The sequence below is a fragment of the Scleropages formosus genome, chromosome 19 (genome assembly GCF_900964775.1).
Source record: "Scleropages formosus chromosome 19, fSclFor1.1, whole genome shotgun sequence".
NCBI classification, from domain to species: domain Eukaryota; kingdom Metazoa; phylum Chordata; class Actinopteri; order Osteoglossiformes; family Osteoglossidae; genus Scleropages; species Scleropages formosus.
The window spans coordinates 25,519,236-25,542,644 of NC_041824.1; the positions used below are offsets into that span (position 1 = coordinate 25,519,236).

Genomic DNA, 23,409 nt, shown 5'->3' on the forward strand with positions numbered 1-23,409 from the left:
TTCCTTCTTAAGTAATTTAGAATTGAGAAAAATATTTTGTGGTGGTAAGTGTTCTGTTGTAGGGTTGTTGTGATTTATTTGCCTCCTGTTGTATGCTTTCTGTTTTTCTTGAACTTCTGTGGTTTGTTTGTTTGTGGCTTTTGTTTCTCGGGTTGTTGTTCTTGAATAAACATGGACGTTTCTTTTGGATGGCGGGGACATATGTAAAACATTTAATTTTGGATGTGGTGACACTGGGAGACTTCACTAGTGGTGCATATGTGTGTATGATGAATCTTTTCTCCCCTTGGGGTTTGCTATAGGCTGGACTCTGTACATGCGCACTGAAGTGCATCAGCAAGTCTTCTTATAAGTTATACATGTGTGGCATCCAATAAAGATTTCAAAGGTGTTGGAAACCAACCCAGACGGGTAGCGTTTGTTATTTTCTGGAGCCCTAACGGTCTCGGTGAACCCGACAAGAACCCTCGGTTACACTTACTTGTCATAATAAAGGGAAGAGTGTCAGTGTGTTTGTGCTGCATATTTCACAGAAGAGACTAAATACAAGTGAAACTAAGAGAAATGTCCTTTTAAAGCAGCATCACTCAAAGTGTTCGTAGCAGAATGCTCAGTTCAAATTTTAAAGGGAAAATGGCAATGACCCCCCCCCCGTGACAGTACCCCAGGAGTCCACCAGAGGCCCCTCTCTCCAGAATTATCCTGGTAGGTTCACCAGCACACTGATGCCCAACACAGTATCAAGACCATCTATAAGAGGCAACAGGAAGATGAGGTTCACTGTTCAGCCTTTGTGACTGTTCCCAAGGTCTACTGCTGCCTTCCCCAGTGTTCCAGTGTGTGTCTGTGCACTGCATTACCACTCAAGAGTCTTTGATGTGCCACTTGTTGTAACCTGGAAAAGCCTGCACTTGGATTCACTTTCACTTGGATACCCATATCCACATTCAAAGCAATAAATATGATTTGTATAGAAACAAGAGGAGAAAAAAAAAATCAATTTTAAGAGAACATTCAACACCTAATGCAGTTGCTTTGGGTCAATTTTCTGAGTGTTGTTCCAAGGTCATGGTTTGGGAGCAGCAACAGTGGGGGTCATGGCCGTTCAGTGTTCATACATATAATATTCCATATAATATATGGAATAGATACATGGGATTACAATCGCTCAGTGTGGACCACAGCCATACAGCCTGAAGGGAGAACTGGGAACACATGCAGTCCCTGTCGTCTGGCCTTGGGACACCTGCCTATCCAGTTCTTGAACTGTGAGGAAACCTGACTTGGGCTGCGGATGGATCACTCACCAACTCCTGTTTTCAGCATTCAGCTTTTCTAGTCTCCTTCTAATTGAATCAACAAGGAGGTGGGGTTGAAGTGGGAGGGGAGGCCTCTCTGTTCTACCTTTCAGCGCAGTTGTCCTGGCAACGGAAGATGGTCATTTTCCTGTAGTCAAAAAAGGACGCTCCCCTAAGCGCTCGCCTTTGTGTGTCATCCATGTAGCAGCCAATGTACTTTGCTGGGAACATACAAACAAGCACAAAAACAATTAAGTCCATAGCATTTAAATTTGGTTTATGATGTCACACTTTAATGCAAAACAGAGAAAAAAAGACAACATTAGACAGAAAGGAACAAATTCAATATGTGTGATCATGCACATTGCAGCAGGTAATGACACTGATATGGATTCATAACTTGAAGCTTGCAGTTCAGGCCCGTTTTCCTGCTGCTGTCATACACTTGATCAAGGTCCTTACCCTGAATTGTAGCAGTAAATTACCCAGCTGCACAAATGACTCCCACACAGTAAATCACTCAGAATTGAAAGTCACAAAGAAACTAAACAATATCAGTATTCCTTCAATCTATTGAATTTTGTTGGTAAACAAAGTTCATTGCATCTCTGAAGTGACAACTGTGACAGCCAACGTCCTACATTACATTTTGTCTTACACGTTCATGAGCTTGAGCTGAGAGCAACGAGATAATCCTACCTTTTTGGCTGTGGAGTTTATCTGTCCGTCCATCCATCCATCCATCCATCCATCCATCCATCCATCCATCCATATTAAAGCTATTAGCTAACAACTCTTAAGGATCCTTCTCATTAACTTGTAGAGAAAAATCAGTGCATTTTGGACTGAGGTCTAATTTTGCACATAGAGGTCTAATTCTGAGCAAATGTAACACTGTAGGAAGTAACCAAATTCAGGATTAGCATTCGGTTCTTGATATTCATTCCAAACAGCATCTTCGATTAATTCTCCTGATACCAAAGTGTCTCTTCCCGTGAAAAAGAGCACTGATGAGGCAGGATGGATATGTAGCAATTTTTTTAGCTTCCGTGGGGAGTAAATTAATTCTTAAACTGACAAAGCTGAAAAATAAATGGTAGTATTACACGAGTGGTAGGAATGAATTCAGGTTACATTTATGATTCATGCTCTTTTGGGATGCTTCAAAATAAAGGAATCCTAAAATGGCATATAGAGCACTGCATAAAATTATTTATAAAAACAGCGTTCATCTCTTTGGCAGCATTTGTTGTGCTGGGATCAGATTTACTCTTTTCAAACACTGACATTTTACATTGCAGATTTCAGTGTATATGGGTGACCTCCTGGGTGAACTGCAACCCTCGCACCCAGTACTGACAGCCATCTGTTCTCCTCCTCCTAATGCCTCTCCTATTATTCATTAATACTTCCATTAAGAGATGTAACAGAAATTGTCTAAAAAAGGTGGAAGAGCCATCTGCAGGACCTGGGCACTAATCGCACTTGTAGATGTCGCTAATCTGCTTTTGTACAAACAGTGGCCCAGATTTAAAGGCACCACTTTACCAAGAGGTGAACAGTGGGATCAGCAGACAAGTTGGGGAGAGCAGAGGGAAGCACAGATCTGCTGAAATTAAATTAAATGGTGCCCTGGAAAAATGTATAAAATACACTCACCAGCCATTTTATTAGGTACGCCTAGCTAGTACACCATAGGATGGGGCATCCCAGCACCAGGAGTTATCCTGGAGTGTCATACAGGCAGTTCCCAGGTTATGAACGTCAGACTTACAGACAACCCAAAGTTATGAACCACTCACTCCTCTAAAGCCTACCGTATTAAAAATTCAAGTTACATACAATGATTCGTAATAAACGGGTGCTACTTTGCGATGTGCATCAAATCATTGCGTGTCTACAGCGGTTCATTGGCACGTTGTCCAGAGGTAAAACAAAGACTTTGTTCTTTTAAGTCGGACTGTCACGCCCACGACCTTGCCCCAAATGTCCACACCTGCCCGAAATCAGAGCAGTGGGGTATAAAGAACCTGCACAACCAAGTTGCGGAATCTCATTTGAGAAACCCATCTCTCCAGCGCTCTCAAGTGAACCCACGACAACCTACCTGTCCTTCAAAGTCCCTTGTTCTCCTCACTCCCTCATTCCTGCTCCTGACATCCATGGGTCCTGACACTTGCATCGTCTCCTTGACCTCGACATCGGATTCACCCAAAGACCAACGTTTGTACACTGACCGACCCACACCTGTCCCCAACCACAAATCTCGCCTGCCCCCTTATGTACTGACAATAAAGAGCCCACAATTTGGTCCACACACGCACACACACACACACACACACACACACACACACACACACACACACACACACACACAGTGTCCCGCCTGCTCAGTATGGCACAGAACACGTTGCTGTTAAGTGTCTCTTGTGTTATTGTATTTGGCTTTAATTTTTTGGTTTTTACGGTCATAACCATGGCACCAAATCGTAACTGTGATGCAAGTGATGCATCTAAGAAAAGGAAAACTACTGCGGGCCATTCGGTCCTTGTACATATGGAGCAAACGCTGTATCCGCATACTCGGCATTAAGTCAGGCCTGTTCAGCGTGGGTATTGGACTCCACCAAGGTTGTGCCTTGCCTCCACTCCTGTTTGTGGTTTTCATGGACAGGATATGAAGGCGCAGTCGAGGTCAGGAGGGCATTCTGTGTGGGAGTCAGAAGGTGATGTCTCTGCTTTTTGCGGATGATGTTGTCCTTTTGGCACCGTCACATGGCTGCCTCCAGCACATACTGGAACGGTTTGCAGCCGAGTGTGAAACAGTAGGGACGAGGATCAGCACCTCAAAGTCCATGGTTCTCTCACAGAAAAGGATGGTATGCCCCCTCCAGGTAAGGGGAGAGTTTTTGCCCCAGGTGGAAGAGTTCAAGTATCTTGGGGTCTTATTCACGAGTGAGGGAAGAAGGGAGCGTGAGATCGGCTACAGACTGGGAGCAGCGGCAGCAGTAATGCGGTCGCTGTACCGGACTGTAGTGGTGAAGGGGGAGCTGAGCCATAAGGCGAAGCTCTCCATTTACCGGTCAATCTATGTCCCTATCCTCAGCTATGGTCATCAACTCTGGGTGATGACCGAAAGAATAAGATCGCGGATACAAGCAGCCGAAATGAGTTTTTTCCGCAGGGTGCTGGGACTCACTCTCCGTGACAGGGTGAGGAGTTTGGACATCCAGGTGGAACTCAGAGTAGAGCCGCTACTCCTTCACATTGAGAGGAGCCAGTTGAGGTGGTTCGGGCATCTGATAAGGATGCCCCCTGGGCGCCCCCCTTTGGAGGTATACCAGGCACGGCCAACTGGGATGAGGCCCCGAGGTCGGCCCAGGACTCGCTAGATTGATTATATCTCACAGTTGGCCCGGGAACGGCTGGGGATCCCCCAGGTTGACCTGGAGGAAGTTGCGGGGTACAGGGGCAGCTGGGCCTCTCTGCTCTCCCTGCTGCCACCACAACCTTTTTAGGACAAGCGGGACAGAAGATGGATGGATGGAATATCATTTCTGTCTAGTGAGACAAGATGGCTCTTGGACACATCTGGGTTGAGAATGCAATGATCTGATGTGTTTGAGACTTTCAGAGTCCACTAACAGAAATATTTATGATATGGTATAAATAAGAAAGGCCAATAAAGAACCATGTTCCAAAGCTAAACCAGGGTGTTGGGCCTCACATGCATCTCCTCTATCCTTACTTTTACCTCACACAAATAATAAGTCTATATTCATCCATTCATCATCAGCAACCACTTGTCCCGAGCGGGGTCACAGTGAGCCGGCAACACAGGGTGCAAGGCTTGGGGGGGGGTGGACGTACCCTGGACAGGACCAGTTCATCGCAAGGCACCCCAGACGCACCACAGAGCAGGCACCAGCTGAACCCACCACACCACACCACCATGCCCCCCCCCCACCCTAGCAAGAACTATATTTTTTAGAAAAAAATGTTTTTACACATTATGTGAATTGCACATATAGGGAAAACATTTTCACATCAGTTTTCTAATCCACCTCCTCTAATCCATCCTCCAATTTTGCTACTGCAGGAATCTTTTCCTTATTCTCAATGATTATGTCGAGCATTGTTGTACTGATATGTTAGGTCGAGCAGATACACTTTGTTTGGGCAAGATACTTTTTAAAAACACTGCAAAGGTTCAGACAGTTTCTTGTTTACTGATCAATATTTGCTCCTAAAGGTGAGAAATTGCAGACAGAATAAAATGAGCATCTTTGTTCCATGTCTGATATAACCTCCTTTTAACACAATCCATATTTAATATAGAATATTCTCCATGTGTTCAAAAAGTCAGGTACCTTTTTGTTTTCCATTTGAGGTATCATTGGTACATTTACAGAAATCAAATCACTTTCCACCAATTGAGTAAGTCCCTGGTCATGGCTGAAATGAAGATGATACGATTACGATCCCATTAAAAATGTAATGGAAGGAGAATTTCACCTGATATCAGGGTGATTGAATTACATTCAAAAGCTTATCCACAACCACGTCCCCCCAACCACTCACCTCCAGCCTCAGTTCCCTAGTACTTATGTAAGGCCTCTGGCTTTTAAGAATGCTGTGCAAAGTAAAGAGGAGAGTTCCTACAGAATAATTATGACAGTACTGTGTTTTTTCCTTGATTGCTCTTGGTCCAGGAAGACCATTTCACCTTACCCTACAGTGTGCCTTCCACAGACTGGCCATTTTTATTATTTTCTGTGATGTCATACTACCCAGAACATGATGTAATAAAGGAAGTCAATACTGCCTATATGAAAAGCCTGCAGTCTTTCTATACCACCCACAGACTATGGGCAAGGAACGGCTGGTGAAGGAATAGGGGAGCGAGATGGCCTGTGGGTGTCATGAAGTGTGGGAGGACATGGTTAGGAGAAGAAGAAAAAGTGTGACACTGAAAGTAGTAATCGCTCTTCCTGTTCGCTGGGAACGAGGGAGGCTGAGACCAGAGGAAGGTAAACACTCAAGACCTGAAAGACCAGCCAAAGGGCAGCGCAAGGAAGAGGACCTTCATGAGGTGTAGCAGCACTCACCTCCTGTATCGATGGGCCAAAAAGGGAAAAAATACTTTTGGTATACATACACATTTACAAACTAATGAGTCTTCAAATTTGTTGTGTTCATGTCTTTTGGGGTCTTCAGAGAGCAAGCACACAGTGGAGAAGTGTGTATCCTGGGTGTGAGCCTCACCGTATTTACCGTGTGTTTATATCTGGTTGTAGGAGATGACTGGGAGAGACTATAATAATTAAGAGTAAATAGTGTAGAAATGCAGTTCAGTTGTTCTCTCACATATCATTTCAGTTAAGTGAAGTTAAGTCTATAGACCATCAGTTTCAAAAAGCATAGAACTTGTGATTATGACTAGGAGAGAAGTCCATTAAAAAGTGTAACAAGATTATGTGATAATCTATGTTTTATCATTGCTTTATGAACAGTTATGAGGGGCAGCCCAATTCTGGATTGGAACCCTAAAAATAAAGTGGTAAAGCACTACACTACCTGCTCCCTGCAATTACAAAGTAACAGAAGTCCCCAGGACAGAGTAAAAGATTGACAAGTATGAACACATAGGGTCTCTATCCCAGCCAGTATAAAATCTTGCCTTGTTGAGACAAAATGAAAACTAGCAGAACTTTTGAGTTCAAGGTTCCGGTCATTATTAATTACACAAACTACGCCCAGTTTTAATTGTAGGACGAAACCGATCCCCCGTGTCCTATTCTGCAGAGATGTTGCTCAAATGACCCTGAAAGAAGTAGCGTTCAATTCCCAAGGGTACCTGCACTCGACACTCTAAGTCTGCTTATCACCTCCTCGTTCTGACATGACCGTAAAGTGATACTGCTGGGAGCAGTTAAATTCCACAGGGCTGCTCTATCTGAGCACAAGGGCTAGAGATAGGAAAAGGAGACCAAGGTCCTCTTTTACAAGGACTGGAATAAAGAATAAGGGACCACGCAGAAGTCTTTAAAATGCTCATCCAGCACTCATCCAATAAGTCCACAGAGGGACAGTGATACAGCCATCTTTTATTTTATATCTTCTATTTTATATCAACCCACCTTTTCCAGATCCACTTCGCCCAAGATCTCTTCAGATCGTCTATGGTGTAACTGTTCACTCATTGTAACTTCAGAAGCATCCCGAGACACAACCTTTATTCAGCCATTGCTCTGGTATTGTACTGCTCATTTGTGTATCTTATAACAATTAATAAAAAAAAAAATTTGGTGTGGGTATCGGGATTTGTCTGTGTCTTATGCACCTACTTGAACGATGAACCTCGATGCAGCAAGTGGTAGGGAACAAACTAGGTTTGCTTGAGACTTTCATGTCTGCAGCTATGTCTCCGTCTCTCAATGTAATGCATAAATTATACTTTTGCTGAGATGTACGTCGCTTTGGACAAAAGCGTCTGCTAAATGAATAAATGTAAATGTAAATATAAATATCAGTGCCTCTCCTGCCATAATTAACATGCAGTTTCTTATTTTTGAAAGTGCAATCTTTCCCATGGAACAAACTGCATTAAACCCTGGAGTGTGTTCTATTAATTGGGGCAGCATATAAAGCCATGATGAACTTTTCTTACATCTTTTGGGTGAAATACAATACAGCTGTTACCTTCAGCAGCATCTTACAAAATGAGGCATAAATAACAAAATTAGCCATATACAGCCACGTTTGCAGCATTAAATGATCCCTGAATGTGAAAATGGGAAAACTTTATTGAAATTAAAAATAATTCTGAAATGTTTATCAATGTAGATACACAAATTAGCAATAATAAGACCACTGCAGTGACATTATAGAAATTCGAAGAAAAATTTTTAAAATCCTTATGCAAGAATTTTCCAATAACTGGTAACTGTGTGCTTCCCCAATTCCAGGCATGAACTCAGATGTAAAAAGTGAGTAATGAGAAACATTACCTGTTTGTTTTCATACTCCTGCTGCTGTGCTCAGGTGTGTGTTCGTAATGCCTACACCTTTATCAAGTGACATTTCCATAAGTGACATGTTTAGCAGAAGGGAGGAAGTGACACGGTCTCAGACTGTTGTACATACAGTGCATCTGCAGTCAGCCCTGGGAAGGGGAGCTGGCAACATGCTGGGCCTGGTCGTGGGCTGGGGACAGTCTGTGTGCTGTACAAAAGTACACGGATGATGTCAGAGTTGAGCGATTCAGAAAATGTGCAGATAAAGAGGTCCTACAACACTGTCAGAAATTAATTCCAAGCTTTACACATAACATCATAGTTTACATGCTCCCCTTGTTGCCTCACTCCGTTGGCTTCCTGTAGCTGCTCGTGTCAAATTCAAGACTCCGGCTACAACCTACAAAACCATCAACAGATCTGCTCCTCAATATCTAGAGGACCTGATCACTCACTATACCCCAACCAGACTGCTATGCCTCTCCACCTCTGTCCACTTGGTGGTCCCACACACAAAAGGTCCAAAATCAAAAGCACAAAGGTTCTCAGTTCTGGCTCCAAGTGTGGTGGAATGACCTCCCTCTCTCACTCAGAACTGCTGAATCCCGCAGAACATTCAAGAAGCGTCTCAAACCTCACCTCTTTCATGTCCACTTCTATCCTGCTCTATCGGCTCCATTAATGAGACTTGATCAACTGCTACACCCCAGCCAGACCCCTTCACTCGTCTACTTCCGCTTGCCTAGTGGTCCCACGCATGAAAAGAAAAGCACGGAGGTTCTCGGTCCTGGCTCCATTGTGGTGGAATGAGCTTCCTCTCTCATTCAGAACTGCAGGAACTCTGTCTACATTCAAGAAGGGTCTGAAAACTCACCTTTTCTGGACTCAATTCGCCCAAGATCTCTCCAGCTTATTTATGGTGTAAATGTTCATGCACTGTAACTTCATTATCATTCCCAGATAAGCCTTTACACAGCCGCTATTCCTGCATTGTACGGGAATGTTTGTTTTTGTACCTTATAATATTAAATTAAAAAAATTGTAGGAAGGTTATCAGGATTCATCTATCCTGCGTTTTATGCACCTACCCGAGTGATGAACATCGGTGCATCAAGTGGAAACTAAACTAGGTTTACTTAAGAATCACGTCTGCAGCTAAATCTCTTTCTCTTAATGTAATGCACAAATTGTATTTTCGCTGAGATGAACGTCGCTTTGGAGAAAAGCGTCTGCTAAATAAATAAATGTAAATGTTAACCTTCACTACATTATCTGTTAAAAATGAAAAAATAACATGCTCCCTATCAATTGTACATACAGCTATTTGTGCAATGTATGTCAGTGGTTTTAGACTATTCATCCATCCATCCATCCATCCATCTTCCTCCGCTTTATCCGGGACCGGGTCGCGGGGGCAGTAGTCTAAGCAGAGCCACCCAGACTTCCCTCTCCCCGCAAACCTCCTCCAGCTCCTCTGGGGGAACCCCAAGGCGTTCCCAGGCCAGCCGGGAGGCATAGTCTCTCCAACGTGTCCTGGGTCTGCCCCGAGGCCTCCTCCCAGTGGGACATGCCCAGAACACCTCACCAGGGAGGCATCCAGGAGGCATCCGGAACAGATGCCCGAGCCACCTCAACTGGCTCCTCTTGATGCGGAGGAGCAGCGACTCTACTCCGAGCTCCTCCCGGGTGACTGAGCTCCTCACCCTATCCCTAAGGGTGCGCCCAACCACTCTGCGGAGGAAACTCATTTCTGCCGCTTGTATCCGCGACCTCATTCTTTCGGTCATGATCCAGAGTTCATGACCATAGGTGAGGGTAGGAACGTAGATCGACCGGTAAATTGAGAGCTTCACCTTACGACTCAGCTCCTTCTTCACCACAACAGACCGGTACAATGACCGCATTACTGCGGACGCCGCACCGATTCGTCTGTCAACCTGCCGCTCCATTTTTCCCTCACTCGTGAACAAGACCCCGAGATACTTAAACTCCTCCACTTGAGGGAGGAGCTCCCCCCTAACCCGGAGGGGGCAATCCACCTTTTTCCGACTGAGGACCATGATCTTGGATTTGGAGGTGCTGATTCTCATCCCCGCCGCTTCGCACTCGGCTGCAAACCTCTCCAGTGCACGCTGTAAGTCTTGATTCGATGAAGCCAACAGGACCACATTGTCCGCAAAAAGCAGAGACGAGATCCTGCAGCCACCAAAACAGACACCCTCCGTTCCCTGGCTGCACCTAGAAATTCTGTCCATGAAGATAATGAACAGAATCGGTGACAAAGGGCAGCCCTGGCAGAGTCCAACATGCACCGGGAACAGGTCTGACTTACTGCCGGCAATGCAAACCAAGCTCCTGCTCCGATCATACAGGGAACGAACAGCCCGTAGCAATGAGCCCTGAACCCCATAATCCTGAAGCACCCCCCACAGGATGCCACGAGGGATACGGTCGAATGCCTTCTCCAGGTCCACAAAACACATATGGACTGGTTGGGCAAACTCCCATGAACCCTCCAACACCCTAGTGAGGGTATAGAGCTGGTCCAGTGTTCCACAGCCAGGGCAAAAACCGCATTGCTCCTCCTGGATCCGAGGTTCGACTATCGGTCGGATTCTCCTCTGCAGTACCCCGGCATAGACTTTCCCAGGGAGGCTAAGGAGTGTGATCCCCCTATAATTGGAACACAATCTCCGGTCCCCCTTCTTAAAAAGAAGGACCACCACCCCGGTCTGCCAGTCCAGAGGCACCGTCCCCGAACTCCACGCGATGCTGCAGAGGCGTGTCAGCCAAGACAGCCCCACAACATCCAGAGACTTGAGAAACTTGGGGCGGATCTCATCCACCCCCGGAGCCTTGCCACCGAGGAGTTTTTTGACTACCTCAGCAACTTCAGCCAGGGTAATGGACGAGTCCCCCTCCAAGTCCCCAGCCTCAGCTTCCTCTACGGAAGGTGTATCGGAGGGACTGAGGAGAACTTCAAAGTACTCCTTCCACCGACCGAGGACAACCTCAGTTGAGGTCAGCAGCGCACCACTTCCACTGTAAACAGTGTTGGCGGAACACCGCTTCCCCCCTCTGAGTCGCCGGACGGTTTGTCAGAATCTCTTTGAGGCTGACCGAAAGTCTTCCTCCATGGCCTCACCGAACTCCTCCCAGGCCCGAGTTTTTGCCGCGGCGACTGCCAGAGCCACATTCCGTCTGGCCCGCCAGTACTCGTCAGCTGCTTCAGGAGTCCCATGAGCCAGCCAGGCCCGACAGAACTCCTTCTTCAGCTTGACGGCATCCCTTACCTCCGGTGTCCACCACCGTGTTCAGGGATTGCCGCCGCGACAGGCGCCGGAGACTTTATGGCCACAGCTCCGAACCACCGCCCCGAGAATGGAGGTGTGGAACATAGTCCATTCGGACTCAATGTCCCCAGTCTCCCTCGGGACCTGGTTGAAGCTCTGTCGGAGGTGGGAGTTGAAGACCTCTCTGACAGGGGCCTCTGCCAAACGTTCCCAACAGACCCTCACTATGCGTTTGGGCCTGCCAGGTCTGTCAGCTTTTTCCCCCGCCATCGAATCCAATTCACCACCCGGTGGTGATCAGTTGACAGCTCAGCCCCTCTCTTCACCCGAGTGTCCAAGACATATGGCCGAAGGTCAGAAGAAACGACTACAAAGTCGATCATCGACCTCCGACCTAGGGTGTCCTGGTGCCAAGTGCACTGATGGACACCCTTATGCATGAACATGGTGTTTGTTATGGACAAACTGTGACTAGCACAGAAATCCAATAACAACTCACCACTCGGGTTCAGATCAGGGAGGCCGTTCCTCCCAATCACGCCCCTCCAGGTGTCACCGTCGCTGCCCACGTGGGCGTTAAAGTCCCCCAGTAGAATGACAGAGTCCCCAGTGGGAGCGCTTTCCAGCACGCCCCCCAGGGACTCCAAAAAGGCCGGGTACTCTACACTGCCGCTAGGCGCATAAGCACAAACGACAGTGAGAGACCGTTCCCTGACCCGAAGGCGCAGGGAGACGACCCTCTCGTTCACCGGGGTAGACTCCAACACATGGCGGCTGAACTGGGGGCTATTAATAAGCCCACACCCGCCCGCCGCCTCTCACCCTGGGCAATGCCAGAATAGTGGAGAGTCCACCCCTGGTCGAGAAGAGTGGTTCCAGAATCCAAGCTGTGAGTGGAAGTGAGCCCGACTATATCTAGACGGTATCTCTCAACCTCCTGAACTAGCTCAGGCTCCTTCCCCGCCAGTGAGGTGACATTCCAAGTCCCAAAAGCCAGAGTTGGCGCCCGAGGTTTGGGTCAGCCGGGCACTCGGCCCCGACCACTGCCCAAATCACAACGCACCGGCCCCTTATGTCCTCTCCGGCAGGTGGTGAGCCCACCGAAGGGTTTTAGACTAATTGACTGTATTTTGAGAGCTGTGTGTCTGTTGCTGAAATACAGTTGCTTACTCTGAGTGGTGTGGCGCGGTGGCACAGTGGGTTGGACCGTGTCCTGTTCTCCGGAAGGTCTAGGGTTCAAGTCCTGCTTGAGGTGTCTTACGATGGGCTGGCGTCCCGTCCTGGGTGTGTCCCCTCCCTCTCCAGCCTTACGCCCTGTGTTGCTGGGTAGGCTCTGGTTCCCTGCAACCCCATATGGGACAAGTGGTTCTGAAAGTGTGTGTGTGTGTACTCTGAGTGTTGTTTTGAACAAACATGTCTACTGAATGAATAAATGGAAATGTAAGAGGAAAATAAATAATTGCTAATTGCTCCTGCTCACCGCTTAACCATTAATATACAGAAAAAATCCTCATTAGTAGCTAGAAATACTCCTTGTTCTTTCTATGATTTTCAATGTATGTCTGTCATACTTGACTAGAGTGAAGGTGAAGTGGCACACCCTCTCCCAAAGTCCGTTATTTATAATGCAAACAATGCGGGAGGCAAATAGGCTAAATGGATGTGTGATGTATGTGTTTTCCCTGCCAGGTACAAAGCAAGAAGTCTTCAGCAGGTATCCCAAGCTGAACAACACACAGTGATACCTTATACAGTGATTTGTTCTCATTTCCCAAGACCCTCATCTGCTGCACACTCTTACAGATGCATACAGAGTACAGTTCAGCATCACAGATGGGATATTTTCGGAGGATACGCAACGATCTGTCTGCTTGCAAACACTTCTGCTCCCTACCATTTCTTAGCAATGACTCACTGATGGGGAACTGGCTTCACTGTTTGTTTCCAAGGGAGCAGACAAGGGGAACAAGTTGTTTCCTAAGGAAATCTCAGAGGATCTCAGCTCTAATATAATGCCCTGCTCAGTGATAAGGGATTATAAAAATATAACCGGTCTGATCAGACATGTCCACCAGTTCCATGGGAACGAGTAACATACCTGTGATCATTTAAAGTACAGCTGGCATCGAAATGTCATGCTAATTGGGTACAAAGTAGATGGCTTTGATCTTCTTGTACGATTTGAAAGCTAGGCCCTTACTGCACCACGAATTAAGTTGGGCCTAATAACATCTATCTTGAGGAAGGAGTGTCTGAGTGCGAATTAGCACACTGATAATGTTTTGACCAGAGGGGGTGCGGTGGCGCAGTGGGTTGGACCACAGTCCTGCTGTCCGGTGGGTCTGGGGTTTGAGTCCTGCTTGGGGTGCCTTGCGACGGACTGGTGTCCTGTCCTGGGTGTGTCCCCTCCCCCTCCGGCCTTATGCCCTGTGTTACCGGGTAGGCTCCGTGACCCTGTATGGGACAAGCGGTTCTGAAAATGTATGTATGTATAATGTTTTGACCAAAAGGAAGAACAAAAAGAGATGCAATTACTGCTTTTACTTATTTTAGTAATTTGTTGAACTCCATGGGGGAGTGGTGGCGCAGCAAGCTTGGCTGGGTCCTGCTCTCTGGTAGGTCTAGGGTTCGAGTCCTGCTTGGGGTGCCTTGCGATAGCCTGGTGTCCTGTCAGGGGTATGTCCCCACCCCCCTCCAGCCTTGTACCCTGTGTTGCTGGGTTAGGTTCTGGTTTGCCATGACCCCGCTTGGGACAAGCGGTTTCAGACAGTGTGTGTGTGTGATTGAACTCCATAGTTTCTAAGGACTTTCATTCACTTATTTTCATGCTGGTCTGTGATTGTCTGACAGCACAAGCCAAGGGAAGACCAAGAAGGTCCGCAGGGTCGCTAAGTTCGTAAAGGGTTGCCGTTGCTGCCAGAAAGCACTGCCAGTTGGAAGCTTTGAGAAAGTAATTTGTGCTGTTTCACAGAGTAACCTAGCCCCCAGCACACAATCTGTCTTTGTAAAGATGCAGACAGCTTTATACACTGAGCTCTGATGAACCAGCCTCGATCATGACTGCATTTCTCCTCCCAGCACAGCATTACTCACCGCATCCTTCCTCTGTATCCTTGGATGACCTCCCCTTCAGTGCACGATTCCAGCTGCTGGTGTTGTCGTCCAGCTTCGGCCAGGATGGGCCGTGCCTCTTGGTCAGCATCCGGATGTTCCCAGGCACGAGCCCATGTCCTCCCAGGACTCTGTTTCCAGCCCCGTCCCCTGCCCCTCCACTGTCCCGACCTCTTGCTGTGGTGTCGCTCATAAAGCCTGCATGCAGGAAGACCAGGCTCCCCGCCATCAGGTACACAAGGATGAAGGTGAAGAAGCGCACAGGCTTCCTGCGGAAATAGCGCTGTAGCCTCAGCAGGGGTCTCACCATCTTGGATCCTGCTGCCGCTGCAACATCCGTGAGCCTCGGCAAGCATGCAGCAGGTAGTGCAAGCCAGTGAGTGCAAATCACCGCAGGGGTTTCTTACAAGTCCACACTAACAGAGCCAGCAGGCAACACAATCCCCGTGAAGAAAAAGTTTCAATGGTCACTTGCAAAACTGCACTATTAGTGTGGAAAAAACACACATAAGAAGAGATCATGAAGAGGCATTCTCTCACATCCAGTTCCAGCGAGGTTGAGAATCCCTTCAGCAGCTGTCCCTCTCCCTTCCCCTATTTAAATTGGCGTTGAAAACACAGGAGACAGCTCTGACTGAGGGGTCATGTCGTGAAAGTTGAGCACTCGGCTGCACCATGAAAGATGATCGCCAAGTGCCACCTTTTCCCTCTTATTGGCCAGGGGCTACTGATCCACTGGGCCATTTTCTCCTTCACCCACCAGAATAAAAGGACCAGCTCTGCCTGTGATGACCGCTCCGGTTCTTCATGTGCCAAATTCACTTGCTGCTGCTCCGCTTTATCTTTGTTTGGAAAACAGTCAGTCATTCACAAAATCCACACACGGACAGTCAGCAGGTTTCAATGTCTGAAAGTGAATCAGATGCATTAGTCTTGCGCTGCTGCTCCTTGAGCCGTTTTTACACAAAGGCACGATGTTAAAATCACCCACAACACAGAATGGCAGAGAAGACAGATAAAGATAATCTGTAATGAATTTGTGTTGTAAACTGAGTATTTACAGTACATCTCGGGGCTCTACTGCAAGGTTGACCCTCCTGGAATGAAAATAACTTGGGTACCAATTTTTAAACTTTACCAATTTAACTATTAAGTATTGTTTTAATTCTGCAAAAGTTCAGGTTTAGTCCATTCAATTCCAGGCTATTAATTATAAATCCAGATCCTTTACCAAGACATCATTTCAGTGTCCCCGGTGTATTTTACCTTAAATAATATCCTAATTCAGAGTTACAACATTTTCTCTTCTCTTTCTATTACTTGCATTCCTATCATTTTACTTTTTCTACATTCAACCCAGAAGAACTCTTGACAAAGGGACACATCTGCATAAAACTTGTATTAAATTAGTACCAATTTGCCATGGCAGCATATACAGTATCGGTACAGTACATTGCAATTTAAACAAGTTGCCCACTTTGTACCCCTGATGCTGAAGGACAAAGTAAAGAGTTAAAATTACCCAGCATGCTTTGCTGTGTGTCTGCATCAGGGAAAGGCGCCAGACAGGCGGCAGTCAGGCCTAATGGACACCCTCTCTGTGACCTATATCATCCGTTTTAGGCTCTGCTGTGGCTTCAATGGACTCCCACAGCGGAGTTCAGTGCCACATTACATGACTGCAAGGAGGGTCGGCCCTTCAAAATCAATGGTAATACAATGGTACAAATTAACGGTCACAGGATACTATGCCCTGTGGCTCTGAGAGTACAAGTTTCCAATTAAAAATCAATACTTTGAAGGACAGAATCCTACTAAAAACAAAATGAAGTGCCCCACCAGCTCCATTTTTCCATTCTGCCTGCCCACACTGCAGCGGCTTTGTTATCCAGCACACACACACACACACACACACACACACACACACACACACACTTACCCATTCGCTAAGGGCAATTTAGAGTCACCAATTCTCCTAAACTGCATGTCTTTGGACTGTGGGAGGAAACCAGAACAGCAGAAGGAAAGCGCTTAGCAAAATTAAAAATTAAACATCTAAACTCAAACATGCTCCATGATAAATTTAACAGCCTCAGAATATTATCCATATGTGTTGAAGTGAAAACCTTTTTCGACAAAATGCTGAAAGAGACTGAAAAATTTTAAACTTCTGTTTTGACATGTTTTATGCAAAAATAGCATCTGATAGATACTGTTTTGGAATCTCATATATTCCTGATAATCCATAATCCAAAATAATATTAAATCCAAGACTCCCCAAAAAATGGACCAAACTGGGCCGTACAATTGCTAAGGCCAATCCTGGGTGATACTGGATCACCAGTATCATCAAGAATCTGATTGTGATGCCAGTTTGAGGTTACGAGAGCTTTCAAAGGCACAAAACGGACAGCGATTTGTGGACGTAAGTACACATGATGCACTGAGGGTTCATTATTACATTTCTCATAACTGAGAAGGAAGAACGCGAATGAGTCAGAACAGCTGTCACAGCTGCTTTCGTCATGACTAATAAGGAAGTGCAGTCATTTAAAGACTGATACAAGGTTTGCACTGAAGAAAAGGGAAATGAGCAAGATGAAGGAATGATCTCAGCCGTTAGGTTCACTTATTGACCAACACGGGTGAAACAGAAAATCAAACGAGCAATAAAGTGGTTAAACCTTTTTCTTCCGCAAGGTTACGTGTGATATTGTTCCAAATGCACTATAAACACACAGAGAACAACAGTACTAAACTGGCATCAGAAAGATGCTTGGATGACAGATCTATGCAAGAAAAAAAAGTCTCTGCTATGAACAGAAAGGAACTGGTTAGTAAAATGGCAGGAAATTTCACTGAAAATATTCTGACAATTTTTTCTGTGAAACCCTACTTCTGTGTCTGCACCCTCTTTCAGCTGATATAAAAAATAGCTGACGAAAAGAAAAGACAAAATTTGTAGTGTAAAAAGGTAATATGGCTCTGTCACTGAGAAATATAAATATCAGCAGGCCAAGAGGCCTTTAGTCCAGTGTATCGACATACATAAAATCCTGGAGCAGGGCTAAAAACCTCATAGACAGACAAAAACCTGGAAACATGGAAGAAACATAAAGAAACTGGAAATGTTTATTCTATTTGTACACTGTTGTAATTAGATTTTACTGGAGTATTTCACAGTAACTGCTGTTGCCGGCAAAGCCCTTCTTCAAAACCTCAAATCACTGTCAATTTTTCTTACGAGCCAATTTTCTACCATTCAAAGTGCACCAGTTCCTGTTCTGCACTAGGTCTGTTACCTGTGTAAAACTGAGCAATGTTGACAAAATATCACGTGTGTAAATTGCAGTGCACGCAGTTTCTGACAGATGGTCCACAGTGATGCCACCACCTCCCACCGGGCTGCCATCAATGAGACCCGCCTTTCTTGCTTCCTGTCTCATGTTATTGTTATTGACACCCTTTCATCCGTTATTGTCTCCTCCCTTGACCCTTCCTGGACAGGAAACTCATTTTCACCTCCAGTACCTTTAGTGGTACTGTGGAATGACTGTCCAATTTTCCCTCCTCATTTGGCGCATAGAGGAAAATGCTCTTGCTATCCTTGATGCAGCTTCAAAACTTTTTCACTTATAAACAGTGTTATTAGCATACAGCAGTTATTACCCTTTGGAGTCACACAAATCCTCCCTGAGGCTATAGGATGCAGTCTGCAGGCCAGTTGCGAGGACTTGGTCACATGGGCTGCGATGGACGGCGGTCTTGTCATTTCTGGAATTGGATTTTTACTACTGTGGCCCAGGCTAAAGGACACGAGAAGAATGGCTATTGACTGATGGGCTGAGCTCATAAAGACACTCCAGACATGCCACTGGAGAGGCACAATGCGGAAAAGAGACGTGATGTGTTGGTGTTACAGCACTTTTGGAAGAACACAGTGGTTTTTATGACGAAGGGACATTGCGCCACAGGGAAACTCAGAAGTTACAGACATTTAAAGGGAAACATTCATGGCTGATGGAAAGAGTACACCAGTGGTCTCCATCTGCAATTACCCTCGTGAAATTGTGTTATGTCAAACAAAAAACATGGTATGTGTAATGCCGCGGACCATGCCTCAGCAAATCAGGCTTGCATACCTACAGAAAGTTAAGGGCAGGTATAAAGAGAACCACATCACATACTCTAATTGCAGAATCTCACTGAGAAAATGGTCTTCCCGCATTAGCTCCTTGACTCCTCCTCCTCCCTGACTCCTGCCTCCTCCGGTTTCGACCTCCGCCTGAACTTCAACCTGGCTGTCAGATCAGTAGGATGGATGAATTTTGCTCCCTTGGCTTAGACCTTCACTTGGCTCTTTGACCTGGACTTCAGATTCACCCCACACAATAAACTCACCACTTTAAATGAAAACCACACTTTTTGGTCCTACTTCTCATCTCCCCTCATATATGACAGTATGACTTGTTTGGGGGCACGTTTATATCCCCCCATAAAAAAACTGTTTATTTTAGTGGAAATGCATGACCATAAGCGCAGCACATTGAGGCAGAACAGCTGTGGTGCCATTAATTCACTTTCACACGAGAGTATTTAATAAGGAGATTCTCAAGAAGGTAAAGGTGGGGGGTGTTGGGGTGATTACTGCAGTAGCAGCAATAATATATGCTTTGTCAACCTTGCTTGGAAGCCTCATGCTTTAGGACCTGAACCTATAACTAAAACCATTGTGGGTTTAAGGTCCATGGGAAACCTGCTGAGCCACAGAACAAGGTATATACCGCAAGTAGCTTCTGTAAAGCTTCAGATTCAGATCTCTAATGAGGTAAAACAGCTACTCAGGGTGGGGGTTCTACTGGAGGCTCTATTTTTAATATGTGTGGGTTAGGTTCAGGGTTGGGTAAGGTTCAAGGGTTATGATTAGGATTAGGTTCAGGGTTAAATTAGGGTTAGCGGCAGCTTTTTTAAATGAACATTGTTCCAAAACAAGGATTTTTTGCAGTTTTTTTTTTCCAGAAAAGGAGATTAATGGGTTTCCAAATACTTTTTTCCTAAAATGCTGGATCTCAACAGCACTTTACACATCTAAGAGTACTCTGAATAAGCAAAGGAAGCCAATTATGATCATTCTAGCTGACCATATTACCACACACTACAAAGATTGCAGTAACCCCAACGCTGTCCCCCAACTTCCTGTTCACTATGCGTTGGCAAACTGAAGGTTTCTGCCTTTTTGTTCAGTTATTCTATAATGTGCTTACTTTCTGATATTACAGTACATTAATATTTATTTTTTTCGCTGGTGCTGTTCTCCATTGCAACATAGAATGTTAAGCTACTTACAACATTTAATCCATTTATACCACAGGATAATTTTGTTAGTGTAATTTAGGGTTAAACCTTGATCAGAGGTTCTAAAGCAGGATGTGGGATTTCAGACCTTCTTCCAACCTTTTCTTCCAAAAAACCCTTCCAACCTTGACTAAATAATTGATCCCATCCTGTCACTGGGGGCTGTGCAACAGTCAAGGTACTGTTAGCTGTGGAGACAGATACATCTGTCCCCCCCACGTCCTCCACGCTGAGAGGATGCCAGGCGTGTGCCGAGAGTGCTGCTGTAATGTAACGGCAGCTCGACACATGTAAACTGACACTTTAAGTTTGTAGCGACTCCGAATCTTTGCGTGTGTGACTGTGTTCCAAATGCATAATTCCTAATACATAAGTAATAATAAGTAAACTATGGTGACTGGAAGAAACAGTTTAGTGGGACAATTCCAGTGTGGCTTCAAAAGAGTTCTGGAAACTTGACTGTGTGTTGGCGTGCGCACACAGACTCACAAACATGGGGTAATTTCATACAGACTCCTGCTTTAATGCAATAAATTATTCCAAACTCCACATCAATGAATACTGAAGACATAAAAATTATTATTATCTGTGTATACTGTATATATATATATATATATATATATATAGAGAGAGAGAGAGAAATTCTACCAGAAAAATTATGAAATGATCAAGAGATAAATTTTTTCAAGCTGACTGGCTTAATGTAATATGTTTTATGATGATTTTAACACTTTTTGCTTGGAGGTGAACATTTTTTGGGAAATTTGATGTTTAGCGTGACAGCTGTTGAGACCCTTGAGTAATACTGTATCCAGTAGTATACAGATGTTTCTCTGACTCTGCTCATTAAAAGAAAACACATGGAGCTGCACACTTCTACACCGGTTTAAAGCGGCACCTGTACAAGTGGAACCTATCGACCCAACTCGACTCAGAAAGCACAGACCAACCTTGAGTGGCCCACATCCTAAAGAGGTGTCCTCTCCACACCTGGAGGATTTCTCTGCTTCATGTAGCATTTCTGTGTTTCGGCCACGGGCCTTCCGCAGCATCTTACACAAACACGTTTGTTTGGCATCTCACGTTCACACTGGATCCTTACTCTTGTGTTCACACAAAATAAAAACATGGTGTTACTGCTGAGTGCTGACCTTGTAGAAAGAAGTTACTCACTTCACTATGTTCACATCATTGCATTAAATCGGTTGTAAAAATGATCTGTCACAACCTCTGGGGAAAATACCTCAGAGAACAGTAATCTGTCAATCCTAGGCACATGCTAAACACACACACACACATTTTCAGAACCGCTCGTCCCATACGGGGTCACGGAGCCAACCCGGTAACACAGGGCGGAAGGCCTGAGGGGGAGGGGACACACCCAGGACGGGACGCCAGTCCATCGCAAGGCACCCCAAGCGGGACTCGAACCCCCGACCCACCGGAGAGCAGAACTGCGGTCCAACCCACTGCGCCACTGCACCCCCCATGCTAAACACTTGCACCTAATTAAAGCACTTAGTAAAAGGAGGATACCTGTCCGCAGTAAATCAGGGGATCTCGTTGAGAAACCTTGCCTTTCTTTGTGCTTTACTTTGGACATTGTCATTTGATCCTTAGATCTCGACCTTCGCTCTTTGAACCGCCACCACGCACCTCTGGACTCAAATCCTGGCTTGTGAACCACAACCTTTCAGATCTAAACCCGACCTCTTCAGAAAAGACTTCTGTGCTTGCGTTCTGAGAAATAACTCATGAAAATCATGACAAGATCAAACTGAGTGTTTTACTCATATAGTATTATTTACAAAAACATATTTTTCAAGAAAGCAGGGTCGTTTTTTAAATCAAATTTGCTTTTTAGACTTTTCATCCTTGTACAGCATAATTGACTGTTCTTGGGCTGTAGCCAGACATTAGCTAACATTACAAATGACTTCACAGAGCCTGAGACACCACTGTAGTTCTGCCTTTTATTCTTTAGTATTTTGTTATGATCTCTGATATACGGCAGTTACAAACACACAAGCTGTACTCTGAAGTGAGTCAGTCTCTCTCTCTCAGGAATTCATGGGTCTTGGATGCTGCAAACTGGGGTGTGGTGGTTAGAGTCACCCCACTGCTGCTACTCTAGAAGATTGCAGGCTCAGTCCCACCTCTTGCTGTACCTGTTAGCAAGGTACTTATTCTGAGTTAATACAGTAAAAACTAAATGGAATAAGTACCAATGTAGAGGAGAATCCAATAAGTGCATGAATAACTGTAGGTAGATTAAGATCATAAATCGCTTTGGAGAAAAGTGTCAACTAAATGAATAAATATAAGCCTACGAGTTTACTGAAATACAATCCATGGATGTTGGACAATGAAGGAAAAAATGCGTTTCCTCTCATCCCTATAATGTGCTCAAGTGTCTCAATCCTTCTCTGGGAAATAAAACCAGGAACAAAGTGATTTTTAGAGTGTGTGCTCCTTCTCACAAGTTCCCTGAGACACATGCAGAGCTTCAGAAAGATAAAGATGGAGTAAAAAGATTAAAAGATGTCAGATTGACTAGAACCAAACCACCATTAGGGAGCAACGACATTTCTTGATTCCAGCTTCCATCTTTAATTGCTCATTTAGAAATAAATGAACACTTATTTCACAGTTGTATCCTAATCAGGGCTTCATCTCTAACCTCAAAGAGAAGTGGTACACGAACACCAAGGTGACCGGACTGACATGCTAAACTCAGTGCTAGGAGACAACCGTAGTACATTATGATATAAACAATGGTGGGACTCACAGCAGGTTTGTGAACCACATCCTAATGTATGTGAGTGAGGCCATAGTAACAATGTTGACACTTTGAGGGTGCAGCTCAGCAGCCCGATTCTTTTTGTCTACTGGGTTATGGGAACATTGTCACACATTCACCATACTCTGTATTATCCATTTTTTCCCCTTACAATTATTTTCTGACCTCCAGTATTTAAGAGTGCCTGGGCTATTTGGGTGAATCTGGCTCAGTCTATATTCACTCCATTTCTGCGTCAATTTTCTCTGGGTGCTCTGGCTTCCTCCCACAGTCCAAAGACATGCAGTTCAGGTGGACTGGTGGCACTAAATTGTCGGCAGTGTATTGAATGTGTGTGTGTGTGTGTGTGTCTGTGTGTGCGTGCCTGTGAGTGATACCCTGTGATGGAGTGGCGTCCCGTCCAGGGTGTCACCTCAGCCTTGCACCCAGGGATTTTAGGACAGGCTCTGGAACCCCATGACCCAAGTGGTCAGTGAAAGCCAAATGTCCTCACACAAGCACAAAGAGCAGAGCAGCATAAGGTGTGGGTCATGCAG

General features: G+C 45.4%; 1 protein-coding gene across 3 annotated transcripts in view; it reads right to left on the minus strand.

Annotated features, from left to right (window-relative positions):
• Window positions 1–23,409, minus strand: part of wscd2 (WSC domain containing 2) — a 76,177-nt gene that overhangs the window by 32,275 nt on the left and 20,493 nt on the right. For all 3 annotated transcript variants that reach the window (XM_018749144.2, XM_018749143.2, XM_018749146.1), the window contains exons 2-3: window positions 14,701–15,625; window positions 1,405–1,519 (exon numbers count right to left, since the gene is read on the minus strand). In XM_018749144.2, coding sequence (XP_018604660.1) covers window positions 1,405–1,519; window positions 14,701–15,028 — 443 coding nt within the window. In that variant the 5' untranslated portion in view covers window positions 15,029–15,625. The remainder of the gene's footprint in view (window positions 1–1,404; window positions 1,520–14,700; window positions 15,626–23,409) is intronic.